The sequence below is a fragment of the Heterocephalus glaber genome, unplaced genomic scaffold (assembly GCF_053883595.1).
Source record: "Heterocephalus glaber isolate CG9 unplaced genomic scaffold, H.glaber_assembly_v1.0 deba00001781, whole genome shotgun sequence".
In the NCBI taxonomy this organism is placed as follows: Eukaryota; Metazoa; Chordata; class Mammalia; order Rodentia; family Bathyergidae; genus Heterocephalus; species Heterocephalus glaber.
Window position 1 is genome coordinate 2,719,991 of NW_028258467.1, and position 19,944 is coordinate 2,739,934.

A 19,944-nucleotide genomic window follows, 5' to 3' on the forward strand; every position below is an offset into this window, starting at 1 on the left:
GGTAAAATATTAACAGCAAAATGCACCATTTTAACCATTCAGTACTTTCACACCCACTGTTAGACTGAAAGCTCTCCCCTAAAGATAGGAGAGCAGCTAGGCACCATGGTACATACCTGTAATTCCAGTTACTCAGGAGGTTGAGGCAGGAGGAACTCAAGTTCAAGGCTAACCTGGGCAAGTTAGTGATAGCTTGTCTCAAAATAAAATTAGAAAAAATAGGGCTGGGGTATAGCTCAGCAGTACAGTGCTTGCTCAAGGCCTTGAGTTTCATCCCCAGCAGCTCAGAAAGGGGGGCGGGGCAAGGATGCCTACCTTGTAGGACATGCTTCCAGTGGGATTTTTCTCAGACGTATTTAAAAACAAATGTACGAAAACAAAAATGTACGAATATAAAAATTATTTAGAAAGAGTCCACTAAATAGGACAGTGGCTTTTAATATTAATACACTTCCATTGTTCTTTACATAATCTAGATAGTGCTATAGATTTTACTTTTAGATTTTGGGGGGGCTTTTTTGGAAAAGTGACACATGTTTACAATTACGTTCAAAATAGTATCCACGAAGGGAGTGAAAATCAAAGGGACCCCCAGCTGCCATGATGATTATTCCAGTGTCCTGGTAACACTTTCTCAGGCCTCTCAGTGCTGTTGCACCTTTTTGTTGGGGATGACACTGATGTTTCCATTAAAATTAAAATCACTCTCAACTCTCTTTCACATGACTATAAATTTTTTTGTATTGTAAATTACTTGATACTTGATTGGCCTTCTCTTGTTTCTAGTTTTTGCTGCTGTCCTAGGGACCTTTTTTACTTTGCTTTCAATTTTTATTTTTTATTAGTACAAGTTTGCGGTACATAATGATTACATGCCTCGTGAGAAGTTGGTACATGTACATAACACATTTTAATTCTTTTTTCATCCTTTTCTCCTCCAGCCCCTCCCCCCTTCTTATCCTAGGGACTTTTGGCATAAATGTTTGTCCACATTTCTTTTTTTTTTTAATTTTTAATTTTTTTACCACTTTTTTTGGAGGGGATGTTTGTTTTGAGACAGTGTCTCGCTATGTAGTTCAGTCTGATTCTCAACTCAATATGTAGCCCAGGATGGCCTCGAATTTGTGGCAATCCTCTTACCTCAGCCTCCGGAATGCTGGGATTACAAGTATATGCCACCATGCCTGCTGATTTCTAATGATTGCTCTTGGGTAGATTTCCAGAAATAGAAGCATCCATGTGAAGGTGCAGGACCCTCACTAGGTGCAGCTTCCAGGTGGCTACATCTATTCAGTCTCCTCTTATACCTGCCAGGGGCAGACCAGTCTCGTCCTGGGGTATTTGATGTCCTTTAAGGTAGTTGTACTTGCTGGGTTAGGTGTGGCCCTAAGTTTGTTTGGGAAAATATCATCCATGCTCTACTAGATCATGAGTCCCATGGGAACACTACTTTTGCCCAGGCCAGATACTGAAAGCCATGACAGCTCCAGCCCAGACTTACCAGGTGAGGGCCAGACTGGGAAGAGAACAGCACAGGAACTTGTCAGTGAACTGCCTATGGTGCCTAAGACATGGGCTCTACACAGCTGATGCCAAAGCTGCTGGCAGGTAGAACCAGGGTCTCGGGGGCTTCATGTGGGCACTGCAGCATTCCACAATACCTCAATGAGCTCTGAAGTCTTTGATAAAAAGATGTTTTTTCCCTAGAAAAATGCATATGCATGTAAAATTTTTATTTTCAAGTCAAGGGTTATAGCCCCACTGACAATCCTGCTCTTGACCTAGTAGCTCTGGTTGAGGGGGAGTTTGGAGGTACATTCAGGGGCTCTGGGCCTGTAGGAGGTGACAAGTAGAATGTAGGGAAGAGGGTGGAGCAGGACCCTACTCTTGTATCTCTGCAGTCTGATGTCCTGTGATAAGATTCAAATCCTCAATTTGGTCATGATGTGATCAGCCCAGTGTTCCATACACATGGCCCCTGTGTCTTCAGCATGGCCTCCAGTGGCTGCATGCTGATTGTGTTTTCAATTTAGGTGAAGGGACTCAGGTCCAGATCCAACCCCAAACAACAGCCTTGACTCTAGCCACCCTCTACACTGCTTTTAACAGCTGTATTGAGGTATAATTCCCACGCCATACAATTCACCCACTGAAAATGTACAATTTGTTGGTTCTTAGTGTGTTCAGAGTTGTGCAACCATCACTACATAACTTTAGAACATTTTCATTTCCCAAAAGGAAGCCTGTACCCAGTAAACAACCTACCTCCCCTCCCCACCACTCTGGCCACTGATCTGCTTTCTGACTCTGGATTTGCGTATCTTGGACCTTTCCTGTAAGTGTATTGTTCTGTGTGGTGCATCCACACCCTTGCTTTCATCCTCCTTTTGTCTGAGTGATCTGCCATCACCTGCTGGTGTACATATACTTGGGCATACCCACCTGAGCACTTAGCAAGTATGGTACTATTCCAGCCTTTACCTGCATCATTTTCTGGGAATATTACACACTTACCTAAGGTGATTGTTTTCCCAAGTTACAAATGAGGAAACTGAAGCCAAAAGAAGCTGAGCAGTTTGTCCAGTGTCACTCAGTTGGAATCTGAAATTCTGACGTGGGCTGACCTGACTTTGGCCCCTCCACTGCTTGATGGTCTATTGGCTGTCCTTCAGGGACAGATCCTACCTATGTCACAACCTGCCCTTGATGTCTGGTCATAATCCTGAGAAGCAGACACATTTGCATAAAGAGAATTAGAAAGCATAACAGAAGAACATAAAACCCTTAAATACATAGAGATACAGGACCACTCCTGGGCCTAACAGTTGATTCCCTGAGCTGTCAGGTGACATCACAGATGAGGCTACAGAGGGATATCAGTTCATTCAGAACCAGGAAAATTACCCAGAGTTGGATATTTTCCTGGAACTTTCTTAATGGATTCTGCCATTCAACCAGAAAAGTAAATCTGAGAGCAGCCCAGAAATTTTCAAGGCAGCATCTTCTCACAGGATTGCCAATCCAGATGTCCATTTGCACCCTGAAGCTGCAGTGGGTGGAAAAGTCTCACAGTAGAGGGCAGAGTGCAGACCTGAGCCATATGAGGCTCTCATGGTACATGCGGTCTCCAGCCATGGAGGATGAGTGGGTTCTCCAGTAAAAGTGAGGGTCTCAGCTGCTCCAACTAAGATGAAGTTGACCTCATACTCTAATGTGGTTCGAGTCTTATCACCCCAAACACAAGTAATTTCTAGGTGGATTAAAGATCTAAACATAAAAATACAAGGACAAGTAATGACACTTCACCTGTATTCCCAGCTTTCTGGGAGGCTAAGGCATAAGGCTCACAAGTTCAAAACCAGCTGGGCAACTTGGCAACTTAGTGAGACCCTATCTCAAAATAAATAAAAAACAATACTTAGGGATATAGCTCAGTTTGAAGGTCCTGGGTTCACTCCCAAGTATCAAAAAAAAAAAAAAAATAGAGGAGGATACCACATGTTCACAGCATGTGCCCTGGTTGTCCAGGGAGGTGATTAGCAAGAAGACACTGCTTTTGAATTGGTGAACTATAAATTCCTAGAACAAATTGCATATTTTGTTCTTTAAATCAACTAGGTTTTTAATATTCTTTTCCTTCCTTATGAAGTACATTAATACTACAGAGTGGTCTCATCAATTCTGTGTAAAAAAAAAAAAAAGAAGCATCTTCCCATCCACATCCATTTTTCTCAGAAGCCCACTCTGTGTGCTGAGATTTGCCTCCAGAGGGAATGCACCCACCACCTCATGCTCTCCGCCTCACCCCTCTCTGCTTTTTGACTAATTTGTTTCCCCTCTCCACAGTGGGGTCCTTGATCCCTTATTATCTGGTCATCCCTCACCTGAGGTGATACCTTCCCATGAGACCTGGGTGACCAGGGGAGCCAGCTTGCTCACTGTGGAGGGGTGGGACTCCCGAGAAGTTGTACCCCCTTCTTATGGTTTCTCAACTCATGCACACACCCCTCTGATACAGGCTTTTATCTTGGGTTCCGCAGAGGGCTGGTCTCTTGCTGGGTGGGTGATGGGAACAAAGAAGTAGGTTCCTGCCAAAGCCAGGATTGCAGTACTGTGGGCCTCTTAGGGACTGAGGATTTTGCCTTGGTCTCCCTCCACCTCAGGGCTCTGCCCTGCAGGATATGCTTTGGGCCTGCTGGAATATGTTGTCCTCCATGCCCTTCAGCATGGGAATGACTGAGTCATTGTTGCTTTTTCTTTAAGAGAATTCCTTTATTTGTTGATTCCAGTCACCAATTGACTTTTGTTGCTTCCTTCCCCATCTTTCTCTGCTTCGCTGGACGTGGCCCAGGGGAGTTCTCAGGTGTGTATCTCTCCCATTTGTCTCCTGTGCCCCCCCACACACTGTGAAGAGCAGCTGGAGTGGGGTGCATACATGTGGGTGCTCCCCTGCTGCTGGCCATCACCAAGGGCTCTGCACTGACCCTGATTGCTGTTTGGCTGCACCGGGCTGTCCAGCCACCAAGCCCCGTGCTTTGCTGACCAGCCTACTACTGCCTGAAAGCTGATTTCGGTTTGCTCCATTGGCCAATGGCAGGCCCTTGGTATCTGACCCCTGTTTTTTGAGCCTGAGAAGACCTCTAGGGAGCCACTGAGAATGTACCTATTGGGTGTACCTGAGAAGTCCAAGGTCCCTGTGATATTTGCTAAGCACAGCCCAGGGCCCTGCAGGTAGCCAGGCTGAGTTGTTGCCTTGCTTTGCAGCAGGAGTCCCTGAAGCCCACCTGCCTCTCTGAGCCCATTCCCTTGTTCCAGTCCCTTTCCCAGCGTGGATTCCCCCACCTTGTCCTCTCTAGCCCAGCATCCAGGGATAAGTAGTTACTGAATTTCCCACAGGTGGTTCTGGCCTGGCAGTCTGGTGTTCAGCTCAAGGATAAACTTTCCGGAAGGGGTAGCTGGCTCCATCCCGTTTCCTGCCCTCTTATTCCGCTCCTATTATCACCCTAACACAGCCAGAAGTGACCCTGAAATACCTTCCACCCTGCAGTCTACATAGGCTTAATGCGCTTCTTTTCTTTCCCTCCTCCCCCTGCCCTGTTGCCCATCTCCTGTGGGACTGGGACGCTCCCGCAGTACGTGATGATTTTTTTGGTAAGGCCAAGGCCCTGCTTCTTTGTGTATTTCTCCTATCTCTGGTTTCCTCTCTCTACCCCACACCTTCTCATGCTTCATGAGCATCTGCTTTGTTCTGCATGACAGGGGTGGTAGGGTCAGCAGGGGCTGGCTTCAGGCTGTCATGGGAGGCAATGCCTCCCTCTGAGCTGCTATAGGCAGACCCTCTGAGCCTCTACAAGCCCAAGGCAGAGAGCCCGTTGCCTGTTGTGCCCTGTCCACGAGAGGCAGGCCCATGTTTGAGGCAAGTGAGGCCAGAGTGGACAGCAGGTGGAACCCTAGCCCAAGGCCCCTGTGAGTGTTTTTGTTGTTTCATGACTGCAGAGATATGAGGCTATTTTTGAAAGATCAGATTTGGTACTTGTGGGATTTATGGGACATGCCTGCAGGTAACTTGGTCTGTGGAGTCCATTTTGGGGCCTGGTAGCAGAGAGACTAGGTCACTTCCTCCTCAGAAAGGCACCAGGGAGCCCTGTCCTCATGTCATGTCCCCTCCTTGCCTCCTGTATGGCCCAGGCCCTGCCAGGCCTGCATGTATCCCTGATGGAGGGTCACACCTACCATGGGCCATCCCATCTTTGTGGCTGGGTATCTCTTGAGTCCTGTGCTGTCATCTGTCCCCTGTCATTGTGGCTCCAGCATCTGGGGAACAGCTCTGAAAGGCACATGTTTATGATGGGCCTGGAAACCGTAACAGCAGAAGGGGTGATGCTAGGAGCAGGAGCGAAGCAGCTGCACATAAGCCATTCCAGGGCCTGGTTTTAAGCTCTAGGCTGCCACCATGGGGACCTTGCTCTGTATATGTGGGCCACCGGCCTGGCATGGGAGCCCACTTCCATTGGCTGGGGAGTCCAGGGCTAGGACTCCTCTCCAGGGCCAACTTTACCACCCTCTGGAGGCTGGCTCTCTGCAAATGGGGGTGAGGACCCCAGAGAAATTTGCTCCTTGAGGCAGGCACAATAACATCAGGGTGGCCTAAGTACTCAGGGAAACCTTTACACTTTTCATTGCAGGAATGGGAAAAGAAGTGGGGAACCTGCTGCTGGAGAACTCACAGCTTCTAGAAACCAAGTAAGAAGTCCTCTGTGCCAGACTAAGCAGCCCTCTCGACAGACCATAGAGGAAGGACCATAGAGGGTTGTTGGTTACAGGGCCACCTGGATAGGACCTTTACCATTGTCTCTAGCAGGAAGCACTCAGCAGTACTTCTAAGTAGTTTCTCTGGAGAGCATATCTTAAGGACTTTTTGGCTAGGGTGACCAGAGTTTGGTGCCCTGGTCAAACAGGTGGTCCCACACCCTCAGCCACATTCTTGACCGAGGTGAACCTTCTCAGATAGGAACATGTGGGCCCCTCAAAAGTCTTTATAACGGGCCAGGGATTTAGCTCAGTGGTGCTGCTGCCTGCCTCGAAAGCACAAGGTCCTGAATTTGATCCCTGGTACCAAAAAAAAAAAAAAAAAAAAAGTCCTTATAACATGTGCACAGGAGTTCTCCTGAAACATATCCCCCCGCCCCCATCTTTCTGACTTTTAAAGAAATGCTTTGAATGTGGTGAAGAATGACCTCATTGCAAAGGTTGACCAACTGTCAGGAGAGCAGGAGGTCCTGAGGGGGGAGCTGGAAGCAGCCAAGCAGGCCAAGGTCAAACTGGAGAACCGAATCAAAGAGCTGGAAGAAGAGCTTAAAAGGTGAGGGGGTTTGGGGGCAAGCAAAACTCAGGCTCCCAGGTAGGGTTTTATGAGCAGCCCACCTCTCCTCTTCATGTGCCCCTTGAATCTGCTGTCCTAAATCCTGAACCATCTTGAGAGGCTCCTCCTGCCACAAGTGGCTTTGTGGATATATTGCTCAGCCCCCTCTGGGCTCCAGCTCCAGCCACTGACCCAGGTCCATTGTCTGCCCAATGCCTTCCCTCCCCATCTTGGTCTACTTCTGAGCCTGCTATGCAAGGTCCTGTCTCATATATTGTCTGTGGGTGAGGGTAGCAGCCTTGGCTACAGCTCTCACCCCGTTCCTTCATTAGCGGGGGGAGGCTCCGGCTGTCCTGGTACCCCACATCCCCTCAGCTCCCCAGTCCTCGAATTAGCCAAGGTCTGGCCTTCTGGCTCCGTGGAGTCCTATGTCCTGGCTCTGGACCTGTTGCAATGGGAGGAGTAATGTTGGAGAGAGTCAATGGGAGCCAAGTCTGCTCTGGACTTGACTGATCTACCCCACCCATGAGTGTCCCTGGCTTTTCCTGCCTCGGGTTTCTTTGTTTTTTGTTTTGGGATTTTTTTTTTTAGATAATCTTGCTATGTGGTCCAGGTTGGTCTTCTATTCACTATTGCAAGCCCAGGCTGGCCTCAACTTATGGCAATCCTGCCTCAGCCTGCCAGATGCTGGGATTATAGGCATATGCAGCCACTCCTGGCCCCTCTCAGGCTTTGACTACCTTTTTCTTGTCAAAACAGCCAGAAGACTGGGCTTTGGGGTCATATGAGGCAAGGGTTTGGGGGCCCCCTTGGCCCTAGGGAACTGACCAAATTATTCAGAGCCATTATTGGGATCCCTGTGGGGCAAACCCTAAGCCTGGGCATTCATGAAGGGATTTCAGGGCCCTCACCTTCTCTACTTCCTCTTTTGTCCTGTAGAGTGAAGTCAGAGGCTGTCATTGCTCGTCGCGAGCCCAGAGAAGAGGTGGAGGATGTAAGCAGCTATCTCTGTACAGAATTGGTATATTCCACTATTAACCTGTGGGAGTGGGCATGGGTGGGCAGGGGTGTGGGGTGGGCTTACTAGGACTTGTTGGTTCTCCTGGGCCTCTCCACCTGTCCTGGTGCCTTATTTGCTGGCCCTCCCCTGGGGGTTTGTGGTGTTACAGCCACCCCCTTCGAAGGTCTCACCCTAGAGTGAGGCATGGCTCCCTCCCAGCCTCAGCCTTAGTGAATGTGTTCTGCAGTCCCAAGCCACTCTCTGCTCTCCAAGTGAGTCTGCAGGTGCAGTGCCAGCATTTGTTGTGCCTTCCCAGGCACTCTGCCCAGGGAACCACAGTGTTCTGAGGAAAGCCTCCTACAGCCTAGGTGGAGTAGGCCCTTGGCTTGGAGTCCCAGCCTCCTGCAGAACCTGAATGAGCAGACTGTGCTCCTGTTTCATGGCCATCTTCCTTAGGAGAGCAAGCTGGGCCCCTGGAGTCATACCAGCCCTTGACCTCAGCACTTTACAGCTCAGTCCATGGGGATGTGATGATAAAGATCTATGTTGAAGGTTCAAGAAATGGTAGCCACTACTTTCTGCCCATGCTGTGCAGCTCCCACCTCCAGTCGTCCAGGAGAGACAAAGCCTAAAGTGAATAGTGACTCCCTAGACCCCTTGCATGAGCAGTGGCTGGACTGAGGCTCAGTCCCTTCCAAACTTGAAGTTAGGTGTACTAAGCAGGCAGGGGCAGGGCACTTCCCCATAGGTTCCCCACTCCCTGCAGCTCTGCTGGCCTTCCAGCATTGTCCAACACAGCCCAGGGCTGTGAGGAGCACAATGATGGACCCCACTCAAGTCATTCAAACCTAAAGCATTCTGCTGGTGGGACCTTCCTTAGAACTTTGCTTCTTGTATTTCACATGGACCAGTCCATCCTGTTCTACACCTGAGGCATTAGGAGCCTATAGGAAGAGTCACCTGTGTTGTACCTTCAAGGATATCATGGGACATTTTAGAATCAGGCAGCCCTGAGGGCACAGGTATACTCACCATCCCCCTCTCCCCTACCCACATCCTTCCCACTATCACTTGCCTGAGCTCTGCAGGATATTGGCATTTGGATCCCACACTTGGAGGCCATGTCCCCACCTAGGAGGCAGGTGTCCCAGAAGGAAGTGAGGTGTCTGGACTGACCCCAGCCCTCTTTACTTGGCTGAGCCACTGGACCCTCTGCCTCTGCAGGACAAAATCCCCATGGCCCAGCGCCGCCGCTTCACACGGGTGGAGATGGCCCGTGTGCTCATGGAGCGCAACCAATACAAGGAGCGGTTGATGGAGCTACAGGAGGCTGTGCGGTGGACTGAGATGATCAGGTAGGCCTCACTGCCCTGCACTCCACAGACCCCAAAGATGAGCTCATGTCTCCAGTTTGGGCTGTGGTCCCTGAGTGAGGGGCTGTGTGTTATCCCAAATGGTGGAGTGGCGCCTGACCTTCACTGCCCCTTCTGGAGTGAGGTAGAAGGACGTCAGCTCCTCTCTGGTGGGGTCCCATGCAAGGGATGCCAGAGGGTTAGTAAGTTCCTTCTCTTGCCTCCCCTGCAGAGCATCCAGAGAGCACCCATCTGTCCAGGAGAAAAAGAAGTCCACCATCTGGCAGTTGTGAGTAGGGCAACCTGGGGGACAGGTGGGCTTCCCTAAGGCTACTGCCACTCACCCTCTGTGCCTCCACTGCCAGCTTCAGCCGCCTCTTCAGCTCCTCCTCCAGCCCTCCTCCAGCCAAGCGATCCTATCCCTCAGTGAACATCCACTACAAGTCACCCACTGCTGCCAGCTTCAGCCAGCGCCGCAGCCATGCCCTGTGCCAGATCTCAGCAGGCAGCCGGCCCTTGGAGTTCTTCCCTGATGAGTGAGTGTCTCACAGCCTCAGCTGCCCTCTGACCTACAAGAGGAAAGGGTGATTAGTGGCAGAGCCCTTCTCTGCCCGGTCCAGAAGCAGAATGTGGAGGACAGGGCTTCACCTCACTGTGCTGTCGGACAGGGGCATACACTCCCCTCATCCTCTGTAAAGAACATTATTAGTCTGGTCTAGCTCTAGTGTTCTGTAACAGATACACTTTGTCAGAGACTGTACTTTTTTTTTTTTTTTTTTAAGACAGAGTCTTGCTGTGCTGTTCAGCCTGCCTTGAACTCATTATGTAGCCCAGGCTGGTCTCGAACTCCCAGCAGTCCTCCTGCCTCAGCCCCCCAAGTGCTGGGATTACAGTCTGTACCACTATTCCTGGCAAAGGCTGCGCTTTCTGACAGCCCCTCTTCTTAGTCCCTGAGGGCTGTGCCGGACTTTATGTGTCCCTACCCCCATCTCACCCCCGCCATATCCTGCTCCATACACTGGCCCTGAGCCTTGTGTCCCTGGGCTCTTGAGCATCTGGCTACATCAAGGAACTGTTTCAGAAATACCTTGAGTGAGGAGCCACTGACCGGATCTGGCCCCAGGCCACAGTGAAGTCTCTGCCAGCTAAGCCCTAGGGCCCAGGCAACAGAGCAGGCTCCTGGACAGGGACAGATATTGGATGTGGCTTCTCAATCCTGTGCTGGAGATGACCCTCTGTCAGATGGGGCCCAATGGCCAGTAAAAGGCAAGGGGAGACTTACATAGGATCCTAGGTAGGACACATGCTCTGTAAGGCAGCCCTGTGGGCTCTGTGTATCCTGGGCTTGGACAGACCATTCCCCTTGGACAAGGACATGGCCTTTCATTCCTCCCCACCCAGTGACTGCACATCCTCTGCCCGGAGGGAGCAGAAGCGGGAGCAGTACCGCCAGGTGCGAGAACACGTTCGCAACGATGATGGGAGGCTACAGGCCTGTGGCTGGAGCCTGCCAGCCAAGTACAAGCAGGTATGTGTAGGGGCAGTACCAGAGGAAGGGCATCGGAGGGGGTAGAGATAGATAGTCAAGGGTGATAGGCAGGGCTGAGGTACAGTAAGGGTGCGCAGGTTTGGGAGATACAGTGAGGGTGTGCAGGGCCAGACTGGCACCCACCCCTCAGCCTGGCCAGGGCAGACCCCAACCCTGGGAGAGGGAGCAAGGTGGAGCTCTGCAGCCCCTGCTGCTCACTGCTCAGGCCTGGAGGGCCAGGCTCCTGCCCAGTGTGCCCTCTGTGCCAGAAGCCAGCAGGCTTGGCTGACCTGGGGTTCTGAAGATGAGTGCCTGCCCGCACCTGGCCTTGTGCTCACAGTGCCTTCCTGGTCTGTATAGCTGAGTCCCAGTGGGGGCCAAGAAGACACACGGATGAAGAATGTGCCTGTCCCTGTGTACTGTCGCCCTCTGGTAGAGAAGGACCCTACCATGAAGGTGAGCCCAGCGGCCCCCACAAGACTGCCCCCAGAAGCTGAGCAGCAGATCTGGGAGGTGGGCAGGGGAGCCATATGTCAGACCCCACAGCCTTATTCTTGCAGCTATGGTGTGCTGCCGGTGTCAACCTGAGTGGGTGGAAGCCAAGTGAGGAGGATTCTGGAAATGGAGTCAAGCCCATGCCAGGCCGTGACCCTCTGACTTGTGACCAGGAAGTAGAAGATGAACCTAAGAGCAATCACACGTCCCCAGAGAGGAAGAAGGTCAGTGTGGCAACAGGGCCCTCCTGCCATCTTCCCCATGCATTGTCTCTGGACATCTTGCTGCAGGGCAGGCTGGAAAGGACAGAGCTAGAGGATGCTGGGATGGTGCCTACTATGAGGCTGAGTGGAGGAGGCAGGCACTTCGGAAGTCAGGGCCAGTTTCTTCTACACAGAATAGGCCTGGGCAGAGCTGCATCTGCCTCTCACCAGGAACCCAGGAGCTAGGAATGCAGTCCAAGAGACTATGCCTGGAACTGTGGTGGCTGCTACTCTCTCCTCAGTGCCCACTTGAGGGTCAAGAACACACCAGATGCTTCTTGATTCATGCAGAGGGGAGTGGACAATGGAATGGGCTGAATGTGGGAAGGAAGGCTTCATGGTTGGAGCCCAAGGGGGTAGTTTTATATCCCAGATTAATGTGGGGACCAGGTATTTCTCTTAGAAGTGAACCATCTGGGGCCGGGGATTTGGGACCGAGCCTGCCTTGCAAGCACAAGGTCCTGAGTTCAATCCCCGGCACCAAAAAAAAAAAAAAAAGAAGTGAGCCATCTAGACATGGTTCTGAGTTCTCTGGGCTACAGGCAAGGACAGCCATGTCCTCTGAAGCCATGGTCAAGGAGAGATTCTATGAGATCTCAGGAGACTCATGGGGATCAGCCCTGATCCCCTATGCTCTAAAACAGGCAAAGGATCTACCAGAGACAGATGCTACCTCCAGCCGGGTGTGGATCCTCACCAGCACCTTGACCACCAGCAAGGTGGTAATCATTGACGCCAACCAGCCGGGCACCATTGTGGACCAGTTCACAGTCTGCAATGCCCATGTCCTGTGTATCTCCAGCATTCCTGGTGAGTCCTGGGCCCTGCACCACCAGGCACCCATGAGTGGGCACAGCCCTTCGAAGCTGGTGTTCAAGGAGGGTGGTTCTTTATTTCTACCAAGGGATGACTAGGATGTTAAGTAAATGGGGACAAAAGGCCTGCCAAGAATGTAAGTGGACAGTGGGAGGTAGTCAGGCCAAGTCAAGTGAAATCCTGAGGCACATGTCTAGGAGGAAGCTTGCTGATGGCCTTGTTCTGCCCATTGCTGGTACTGACTCAGAGGAGAGCCTGAGGTCACACTTAGCTGGTTAGAAGTGACAGGTGGGGCACAGCATGGGCCAAACTAAAACATTGCTTAGAAGCAATAAGAAAACTTCTTTGTGGTAAATGTGAATCTTCAGGTCTGGGAATTTAGCTCAGTGATTCCACCGCCAGCCTTGCAAGCGCACGGTCCCAAGTTCAATCCCCGATACCAAAAAAAAAAAAATGTGAATCTTCATTAGGCCCAAGTCCCCTGCCTTACTGAGGCCTGGTGAGCTGGGTACAAGTAGCGGGTTTGACTTCACTCCCTTGGGCAGCAGCATCTGACTTCCTGGGTGAAGAGAAATGGGTGATAAGGGCCCTGCGGGTCTCAAGTATAAAACCTTAGCTCCTTAAAGTTCTTCAGGGTTTATCACATGACCAGATGCTGTTTGTTCCAAGGACCAAACCCTCATTTCTCTGCTCCCTTTGGCTTGGGGGCCCCACCAAGCAGAATGAGCCTGCTGGTCTCCCAGGTCTCTATGTGGATGTCCCAATGGAGCCAGAGTACTGCCAACAGTGAGACTGGGCTGGCTCTGCCTAGAGCCTATGTCCAGCTAGTAGAATGTAGAACACTGGCCCCAGTGGATGGCATCCATCTCTCCCGCTGCCTCCACGGGGCTGAACTCTGGTGTGGCCTTGAAGTACTGGGCTCTTTGGCATGACTAACAGGCTGTAACTCTCCTCCTAGCGGCCAGTGACAGCGACTACCCCCCAGGGGAGATGTTCCTGGACAGTGACATGAATCCTGAGGACTCCAGCACCGATGGTGTGTTGGCTGGCATTACACTGGTGGGCTGCGCTACTCGCTGCAATGTGCCACGTAGCAACTGCTCCTCTAGAGGGGACACCCCAGTGCTAGACAAGGGCCAAGGTAAGTCTTAGGCAGCCTTCTCTCCATCCACCTTGTTCCTCTCATCTTTGCCCAGCGAAGCTCACCCCTCCTTCCACAGGAGAGGTGGCTGCCACTGCCAATGGGAAGGTGAATCCGTCCCAGTCTACAGAGGAGGCCACAGAAGCTACGGAGGTGCCAGACCCTGGGTCCAGTGAGCCAGAAGCAGCCGCAGTGCGGCCTGGGCCCCTCACAGAGCATGTCTTCACAGACCCAGCACCTGCCCCACCCTCCAGCACTCAGCCTGGCAGGTGGGCTCTCTCAGGTCCAGCAAGACAGAAATAGAGGGGAGACTGGAAGAGGTGGCAGGGTCTCAGGGAAGGGGTCAGGCACAATCTTTGGGCTACCTTGGAGTCACCATCCTTTTTGCAGTGAGAATGGGCCAGAGGTCGATGGCAACAGTGTACAACCCCAGCCAGAGCCCACCGGGGACCCCTCAGCAGCAGGCAGCAGTGCCGCGCCCACCATGTGGCTGGGATCCCAGAATGGCTGGTAATCAGACTAGGGCAAGGGTTGGAGGGTTCCAGGCTTCACTTGTACTTGTGTCCATGCCCACCTCAACTTCCTTCCACAGGCTGTATGTGCACTCGGCTGTGGCCAACTGGAAGAAGTGTCTGCACTCCATCAAGCTAAAGGACTCTGTGCTGAGCCTGGTGTATGTTACCCTACACCGAGGGCTGGGGGTCAGATGGGGGCCCAAGTGGCCTGGTTAGCCTGAGCCTGGCTCACTGCCTTTCGATTGCAGGCATGTCAAAGGCCGTGTGCTGGTGGCTCTCGCGGATGGGACTCTGGCCATCTTCCACCGTGGCGAGGGTAAGGTTTAGTGGCCCTACTACAGTTGGCTGGGGCACTCCCCTGTGTCCCTGGGGCTGTTCTCAGCCTGGCAGTGGGTTCTCCACCCCTACCCATGAGTAGAGGGACCCTAGCCAGCCTGAGTAAGTGTTGTGGGCTCTCTCTAGATGGCCAATGGGACCTAACCAATTACCACCTGATGGACCTGGGCCACCCTCACCACTCTATCCGCTGCATGGCTGTTGTGTATGACCGCGTCTGGTGTGGCTATAAGAACAAGGTGCACGTTATCCAGCCCAAGACAATGCAGATCGAGGCAAGTGCTGACCAGCAGTGTCAGGGGAGGGAAGCCAAGTGGGGAACTACTCAGAGAAATTGCTCCTTTGTTCAAAGGCATGGGCAAGTAAAGTGCAGCTAGGCTATAGTTGCCAGTATGTCTGTTGCCTGCCCTGTGCTATGTACCCTTAAAACCGAAGTCAAGGACACATACCTCTCCTGTGGTTTGACCTTAGTCCAGGGCCTAGACCCCTGGGAGCAATGCAGATGCTGGATCAGACGCTGGAGTGGGCTGAATAGATATTGGGGTGGCCCCTGGGGCTTTGACAGGTTCAGGGTCCCCTCCCCATTCTCTCCTCCCCCAGCCTCACTGATTGGCTACCATGACCCTACAGAAGTCATTTGATGCCCATCCAAGACGGGAGAGCCAGGTGCGGCAGTTGGCATGGATTGGTGATGGAGTGTGGGTATCTATCCGCTTGGACTCCACCCTGCGGCTCTACCACGCCCACACCCACCAGCACCTGCAGGATGTGGACATTGAGCCCTACGTCAGCAAGATGCTGGGTGAGGGGTGGCACTGGGTGGGAGCAGGGTGGGAACAATGACATGGGCCACGCTGACTCAGCCTCTCCTGCTCCCACCCAGGCACTGGCAAGCTGGGCTTCTCCTTTGTGCGCATCACAGGACTGCTCATCGCAGGCAACCGCCTCTGGGTGGGCACTGGCAATGGGGTTGTCATCTCCATTCCGCTGACTGAGAGTGAGTGACTCCCACCCTAAGATACCTGCAGAGATAGTGATGGCTACTCCTAAAGAGCACATGTCAGAATGGGGTGGGGACCCTGGCTGTAGCCACACTCAATCTCTGCCTCTCCTCACCAGCTGTGGTCCTGCATCGAGGCCAGCTCCTAGGGCTCCGGGGTGAGTATACAGCACTGGCTGTGCCCCAGACACAGCCCAAGGTGGTCACTCTACTCCCTCCTGTCCTTTGTCTCCCCTCCCTTCTTTTCCCCCCTCCCTTGCTGGAAATGAGGTGGCTTAGTGCCCTCTGTATCTCCAGCCAATAAGACATCTCCTACATCTGGGGAGGGCGCCCGCCCAGGGGGCGTCATCCATGTGTACGGGGATGACAGCAGTGACAAATCAGCCAGCAGCTTCATCCCTTACTGCTCCATGGCTCAAGCTCAGCTCTGTTTCCATGGGCACCGTGATGCTGTCAAATTCTTTGTCTCAGTGCCAGGTGAGGGGTCACCCTGCCCACCCCAGTGCTTGCCCACCACTGTAGGGACACAGTGGTAGCCCGTTCAAGAGGCTGCCATACTGAGGCCTTTCTGCCCCATGACAGGGAATGTGCTGGCCACCCTCAATGGCAGTGTTCTAGACAGTCCATCTGAGGGCCCTGGGCCTGCTGCACCTGCTGTGGACACTGAGGGCCAGAAGCTAAAGAACGCATTAGTGCTGAGTGGTGGTGAAGGCTACATCGACTTCCGCATTGGTGAGTGGGCACTGCCCAGGGCAGGGTCACAGGTGTTGGCAGGCAGGTGCTGCCCGACTACTGTGACTCTGCAGGAGACGGAGAGGACGACGAGACAGAGGAAGGTGCAGGGGACATCAGCCAGGTGAAGCCCATGCTGTCCAAGGCAGAGCGCAGTCACATCATCGTGTGGCAGGTGTCCTACACCCCAGAGTGAGGCCACTGACCCAACTCCCCACCCTGCCTGATGCCAATGTGTACATAGGACCCCTGCCTGCCTGTCCTTTGTCTCCTCCCCTGAGGCAGCCAGGCACCCGACCACCCCCTCCTAACCTCTCAACTTGCAGCTTTCACCTGAAGTCCAGCCCCCTCCACCCAGCTGGCAGGGAGAGGGGTGATACGGGTCACAGGGAGGGAGGCGGGGAGCAGGTAGTGTTCCCAGCAGGGAGGGGAGAACCTCTGAGAACACCCACCTTCTCCCCAGCAGTACCTGGCTGGCACCCAGCCCAGTGTCATCAAGTCTCAAAGGCACTTCAGGGTAAGGGCAAGGCCAAGGTGGCTTGGGCAGCCCCTTCAGGCAGCCCTGGTCCACTGTGGGTGCCCCACTCCTGGCACCCCACGGCAGGAGCAGCAGCCAAGTCTTCCTACCCAGAGTCCACCTGCTTTGCATGCTGCCCATGGGAGTGGGGTCCCTCGGCCCCCAGGCTCTTGCTCTCCGTAAGAAGGCTAGGCCCAGTAACCATCCTGTGTCCAGGGAGGTGAGGCTCAGGCTGCCTGGACCCCAGCCAGCCTTCTGTGGGTATCCCCCATCCACAAATAGCATTCCCTCAACCCTATCCAGCCTCCCCTGGGATCTGGCATTAAAGCTTGGGGCCAGACTCACCAGGGCAGCTTCTTCAGAAGACAAACCAGGTGCCATCCAGTCCAGCCCTTGCTGACCCATGTCCTCCCAGGCTCACCTTGGAAGAGCAGGATCCTAGAGTCAAATCCCTCCCTGAAGCCCCTAGGGTAGAATTTCTCAGGCTGCCAGGGCAGGCCCAGGCCTCAGGAAGGAGAGGTCTATGGCCTCTCCTGGGGGGGAAAGGGGGAGTTGGTCCAGAGTGCAGGCTCAGCCTCAGGTTGATGGGGGTGGTGTACTCTTGGGGTCTGTCCCTTGCACAGAGCTCCAAGAAGCCCAGCTCCCAGACATGCACTAAGTGCCTAGGGTTGCCCGCTTTGGTCTGCTCCCATGAAGAGCAACTGGTGAGGGACTGCCCAGCAGAGGCCAGAGGACAAAGACAGGGCCACTGCAGCAGGCCCTGGGCTGCCCTCCTTACCCACCTTCCCAACCCAGGCCTTACTCCTACTCCAAGGCACTGATCAGGGCAGCGTGGCCCCTGCTACCCACCACCCCCTAGAGAAGCACAGATCTTAGGGCACTACGCCATGAGCCCAGCTGGCCACCACAGGCTGCAGCCACATGTAGCTGCAGGCTTCTCCCCACCACCCTGCCACCTCTCCACTGTGATGTATGTCCCTGTCTGTCCCCACAGGAGCTGAAGTGACTGGGTTTAGAGGGTGGGTGGAGCTGGAGAAAGGCTGGTACAGTTCTCCTCAGGCTTTGTTCAGTCCTGCAAGTGAACCCACATATCTGCTCTGTATGTAATAAATGTCTTGACACAGTGTCTCTGCTCCCTGGGACCAAGCCAGTGCACACACAGGTTTTTCTCAGTTTATTATGAAAACATTGATAATAATGGATGAGATGAAGTGTGATGATTCCAGGTGCTGTGGGCCAGGGAGGTGGCTCCGCTACATAGTTTTCGCAGGTGCCCTGCGTCCACTGCTTAGGGGAGTTCTGTAGGGTGCATTAGTCTCCCACCAGGTCAGCTCCTCCCTACTCATATAACCAGTGTGAGGCGCTGTCCTTCCAGCACAGTATCTCCTCCATGCGAAACCAGAGTTCGGTCTCTTGACGGGCACTCTCCACGGAGTCGCTGCTGTGGATCAAGTTCCTGGGGGTGTGCAGAGCAGAATGAGCCGGCTGAGAGGGGCCAACGACCAGGGGACAGAAGTAACTGTGCAGGCCTTACTTGCCAACCTCTATGCAGAAATCCCCGCAGATGGTGCCAGGTTCAGCATCCAGTGGGTCTGTGGCCCCAACAAGGGCCTTCGAGGCTCACACAACGTCCAGCCCCTGCCATACCTGAGCGCGCGGGGGGGGGGGGGCGTGGGCAGCGCTCTGGGATCAAGGTACCAGCCTGCCCACTACTGGAAACTCACCATGGCCACCACGGGCCCGGAGCCCATGTATTTGAGCAAGCAACCATAGAAGGGGCATCTGCGAAGGTCCGCAAGATGCTCCCCCTGCAGTTCCTCAGAGACCTGGGGGAGGGACGGCCGCATGCACCTCGCGTTCCCATCCCGCTTCCCCCCAGCAGCACGCCCCTGCACCATCCCCCGCCCCAGCCCGCGCACCTGCACCATCTTCAGTGCCACGAGCTTGAAGCCCTTCCTCTCAAAGCGCCGCACGATCTCTCCCACCAGCCGCCGCTGCGCCCCATCGGGCTTTGCAACCAAAAAGATGCGCTCGTGCACTCCACGGCAGGTTGCAGGGACCAGGTCGTCAAGCCCGCCCCACAGCACGACCCCTCCCACCCCCTGCACACCCCGGCCCGGCGCTCACCCGCGGGGAAGAGGTGGGCAAAAAAGGTCAGCACCAGGCAGATCGTGGCGACTGTAAGCGCGGGGCGGGATCGACGGGGCGAGAAGGCACCGCCACCGCCTGCTGAGATACACAGCACCCCACCCCCACCCCGTCCGCGGCAGCAAGAGCAAAAGAAACCAAGACCCAGACCATTTGGAGCGTTTATTCCCGGCCGCAGGAGCGGATAAGGGGTTCTTTGGGGTGACTTCCAGCCCGCTGCGTCCTGCAGCCCACCAGCGGGAGCCCGTACTCGGGTCCTCGTATCAGGGCGGCAGGGCCACCCCAACCTTCCCCATCAAAAGGCAAGGCCTTCAGCGTCCATCCCGGTCCCCGCGCGTCAGACCGGAGTGCCCTTGGCCTTGCTCTTGGCCTCCAGTTTCGCAGGGTAGTCCCAAGGATCCGTGGGCGTCTTCTCTAGGCTCAGCAGGGGTTCCTCGACGCTAGAATCCCCATTTTTCTGCCGCTCTGCAAGGATCATGGCACGGAGCAACGGCGGGTAGGGCACAGGGCGCAGGTCGTCTTCGGGTCCCGGCGTGAATATTGTGAAGGTTTCCTCCTCGTGCTTGGGCACCAGCCGCCAGTCGTGGTGCATGGTATGCTCTATCTCCCGAACCTCGCTCTCCGTCTTCCCTGTGGAAAGGGACAGGGCTGTCCGCGCTCGAAAAACCGGCTGCCTCCCGCCCCGCGCTCCCAGGCCCTGGCTTTACCTTTGAAGGTCAGGACGCCCCAGGCCTTCCCGTGGTCCAAGTTCTGCGAAGCAAGGGGTACGGATCAACTTAGCAAGCCGCTCAACCCGGGGCCCGGGCGGCGCTAGGGGCTTGACTGGGCTCGCGCACCTGCGCCGTGTAGTCTGGCCGTACGCGCGTGAGGCGCCAGTAGCACGGCTCGTCGTGCTGCCACAGCCAGGACTTGCGCGTGACCAGGCGTCCCAGGCCAAAGCGCGGCAGGCAGCTGAGCAGCTGCAGGAGGCGGCTCTCGCGACGCACGTCGACCCAGGCACGCACTGGGAGCCGCTTGCCAGTGTACGGCCGCGTCAGAGTCTCGTAGTCCAGGGCGTAGCGCTGCGAGTCGCGAGGCCGCTCCCGCTGCTCGCGCAGAGCGCGCACGCGGCGGGCCAGCTCCGCGATCAGTCGCGGCCTCACCTTCTTGCGCGCCATGGTTGCATCTAAGCCGAGAACCCACCGGAAGTTAGAACGCCCCGAGCCCGCCCACACCGGAAGCATCTAGTGTCTGATGTAA

The 19,944-nt window shown here is 54.2% G+C and overlaps 3 protein-coding genes across 25 annotated transcripts in view; 1 reads left to right on the forward strand and 2 right to left on the reverse strand.

Annotated features, from left to right (window-relative positions):
* Nucleotides 1–17,683, forward strand: part of Mapk8ip3 (mitogen-activated protein kinase 8 interacting protein 3) — a 47,722-nt gene extending 30,039 nt beyond the window's left edge. For 10 of the 23 annotated variants that reach the window (XM_021251388.2, XM_021251384.2, XM_021251391.2 and 7 more), the window contains 24 exons: nt 4,352–4,363; nt 5,134–5,151; nt 6,186–6,243; nt 6,710–6,862; nt 7,802–7,883; nt 9,087–9,217; nt 9,447–9,503; nt 9,580–9,750; nt 10,616–10,742; nt 11,103–11,198; nt 11,303–11,461; nt 12,145–12,310; nt 13,275–13,457; nt 13,513–13,726; nt 13,848–13,967; nt 14,050–14,130; nt 14,221–14,288; nt 14,435–14,583; nt 14,939–15,110; nt 15,192–15,305; nt 15,428–15,466; nt 15,606–15,785; nt 15,891–16,040; nt 16,115–17,683. In XM_021251388.2, coding sequence (XP_021107047.2) covers nt 4,352–4,363; nt 5,134–5,151; nt 6,186–6,243; nt 6,710–6,862; nt 7,802–7,883; nt 9,087–9,217; nt 9,447–9,503; nt 9,580–9,750; nt 10,616–10,742; nt 11,103–11,198; nt 11,303–11,461; nt 12,145–12,310; nt 13,275–13,457; nt 13,513–13,726; nt 13,848–13,967; nt 14,050–14,130; nt 14,221–14,288; nt 14,435–14,583; nt 14,939–15,110; nt 15,192–15,305; nt 15,428–15,466; nt 15,606–15,785; nt 15,891–16,040; nt 16,115–16,236 — 2,822 coding nt within the window. In that variant the 3' untranslated portion in view covers nt 16,237–17,683. The remainder of the gene's footprint in view (nt 1–4,351; nt 4,364–5,133; nt 5,152–6,185; nt 6,244–6,709; nt 6,863–7,801; nt 7,884–9,086; nt 9,218–9,446; nt 9,504–9,579; nt 9,751–10,615; nt 10,743–11,102; nt 11,199–11,302; nt 11,462–12,144; nt 12,311–13,274; nt 13,458–13,512; nt 13,727–13,847; nt 13,968–14,049; nt 14,131–14,220; nt 14,289–14,434; nt 14,584–14,938; nt 15,111–15,191; nt 15,306–15,427; nt 15,467–15,605; nt 15,786–15,890; nt 16,041–16,114) is intronic. The other 13 variants (XM_004873760.4, XM_013068830.3, XM_004873764.4 and 10 more) reach the window with 6 other exon arrangements.
* A 212-nt stretch (nt 17,684–17,895) lies between these two features.
* Nme3 (NME/NM23 nucleoside diphosphate kinase 3) lies at nt 17,896–19,027 on the reverse strand. Its single transcript, XM_087202785.1, is given in 5 exon segments — nt 17,896–18,013; nt 18,092–18,240; nt 18,282–18,383; nt 18,477–18,679; nt 19,015–19,027. Coding segments are annotated over 5 exon segments (585 nt in total).
* On the reverse strand, nt 18,853–19,893 carry Mrps34 (mitochondrial ribosomal protein S34). Its single transcript, XM_004873691.4, has 3 exons — nt 19,542–19,893; nt 19,413–19,455; nt 18,853–19,335 (listed from the first exon to the last, which is right to left on the reverse strand). Exons 1-3 carry the CDS (start codon nt 19,860–19,862, stop codon nt 19,043–19,045), a joined length of 657 nt encoding a protein of 218 aa, XP_004873748.2. The 5' UTR covers nt 19,863–19,893; the 3' UTR covers nt 18,853–19,042.
* Between the last annotated feature and the right edge of the window lie 51 nt (nt 19,894–19,944).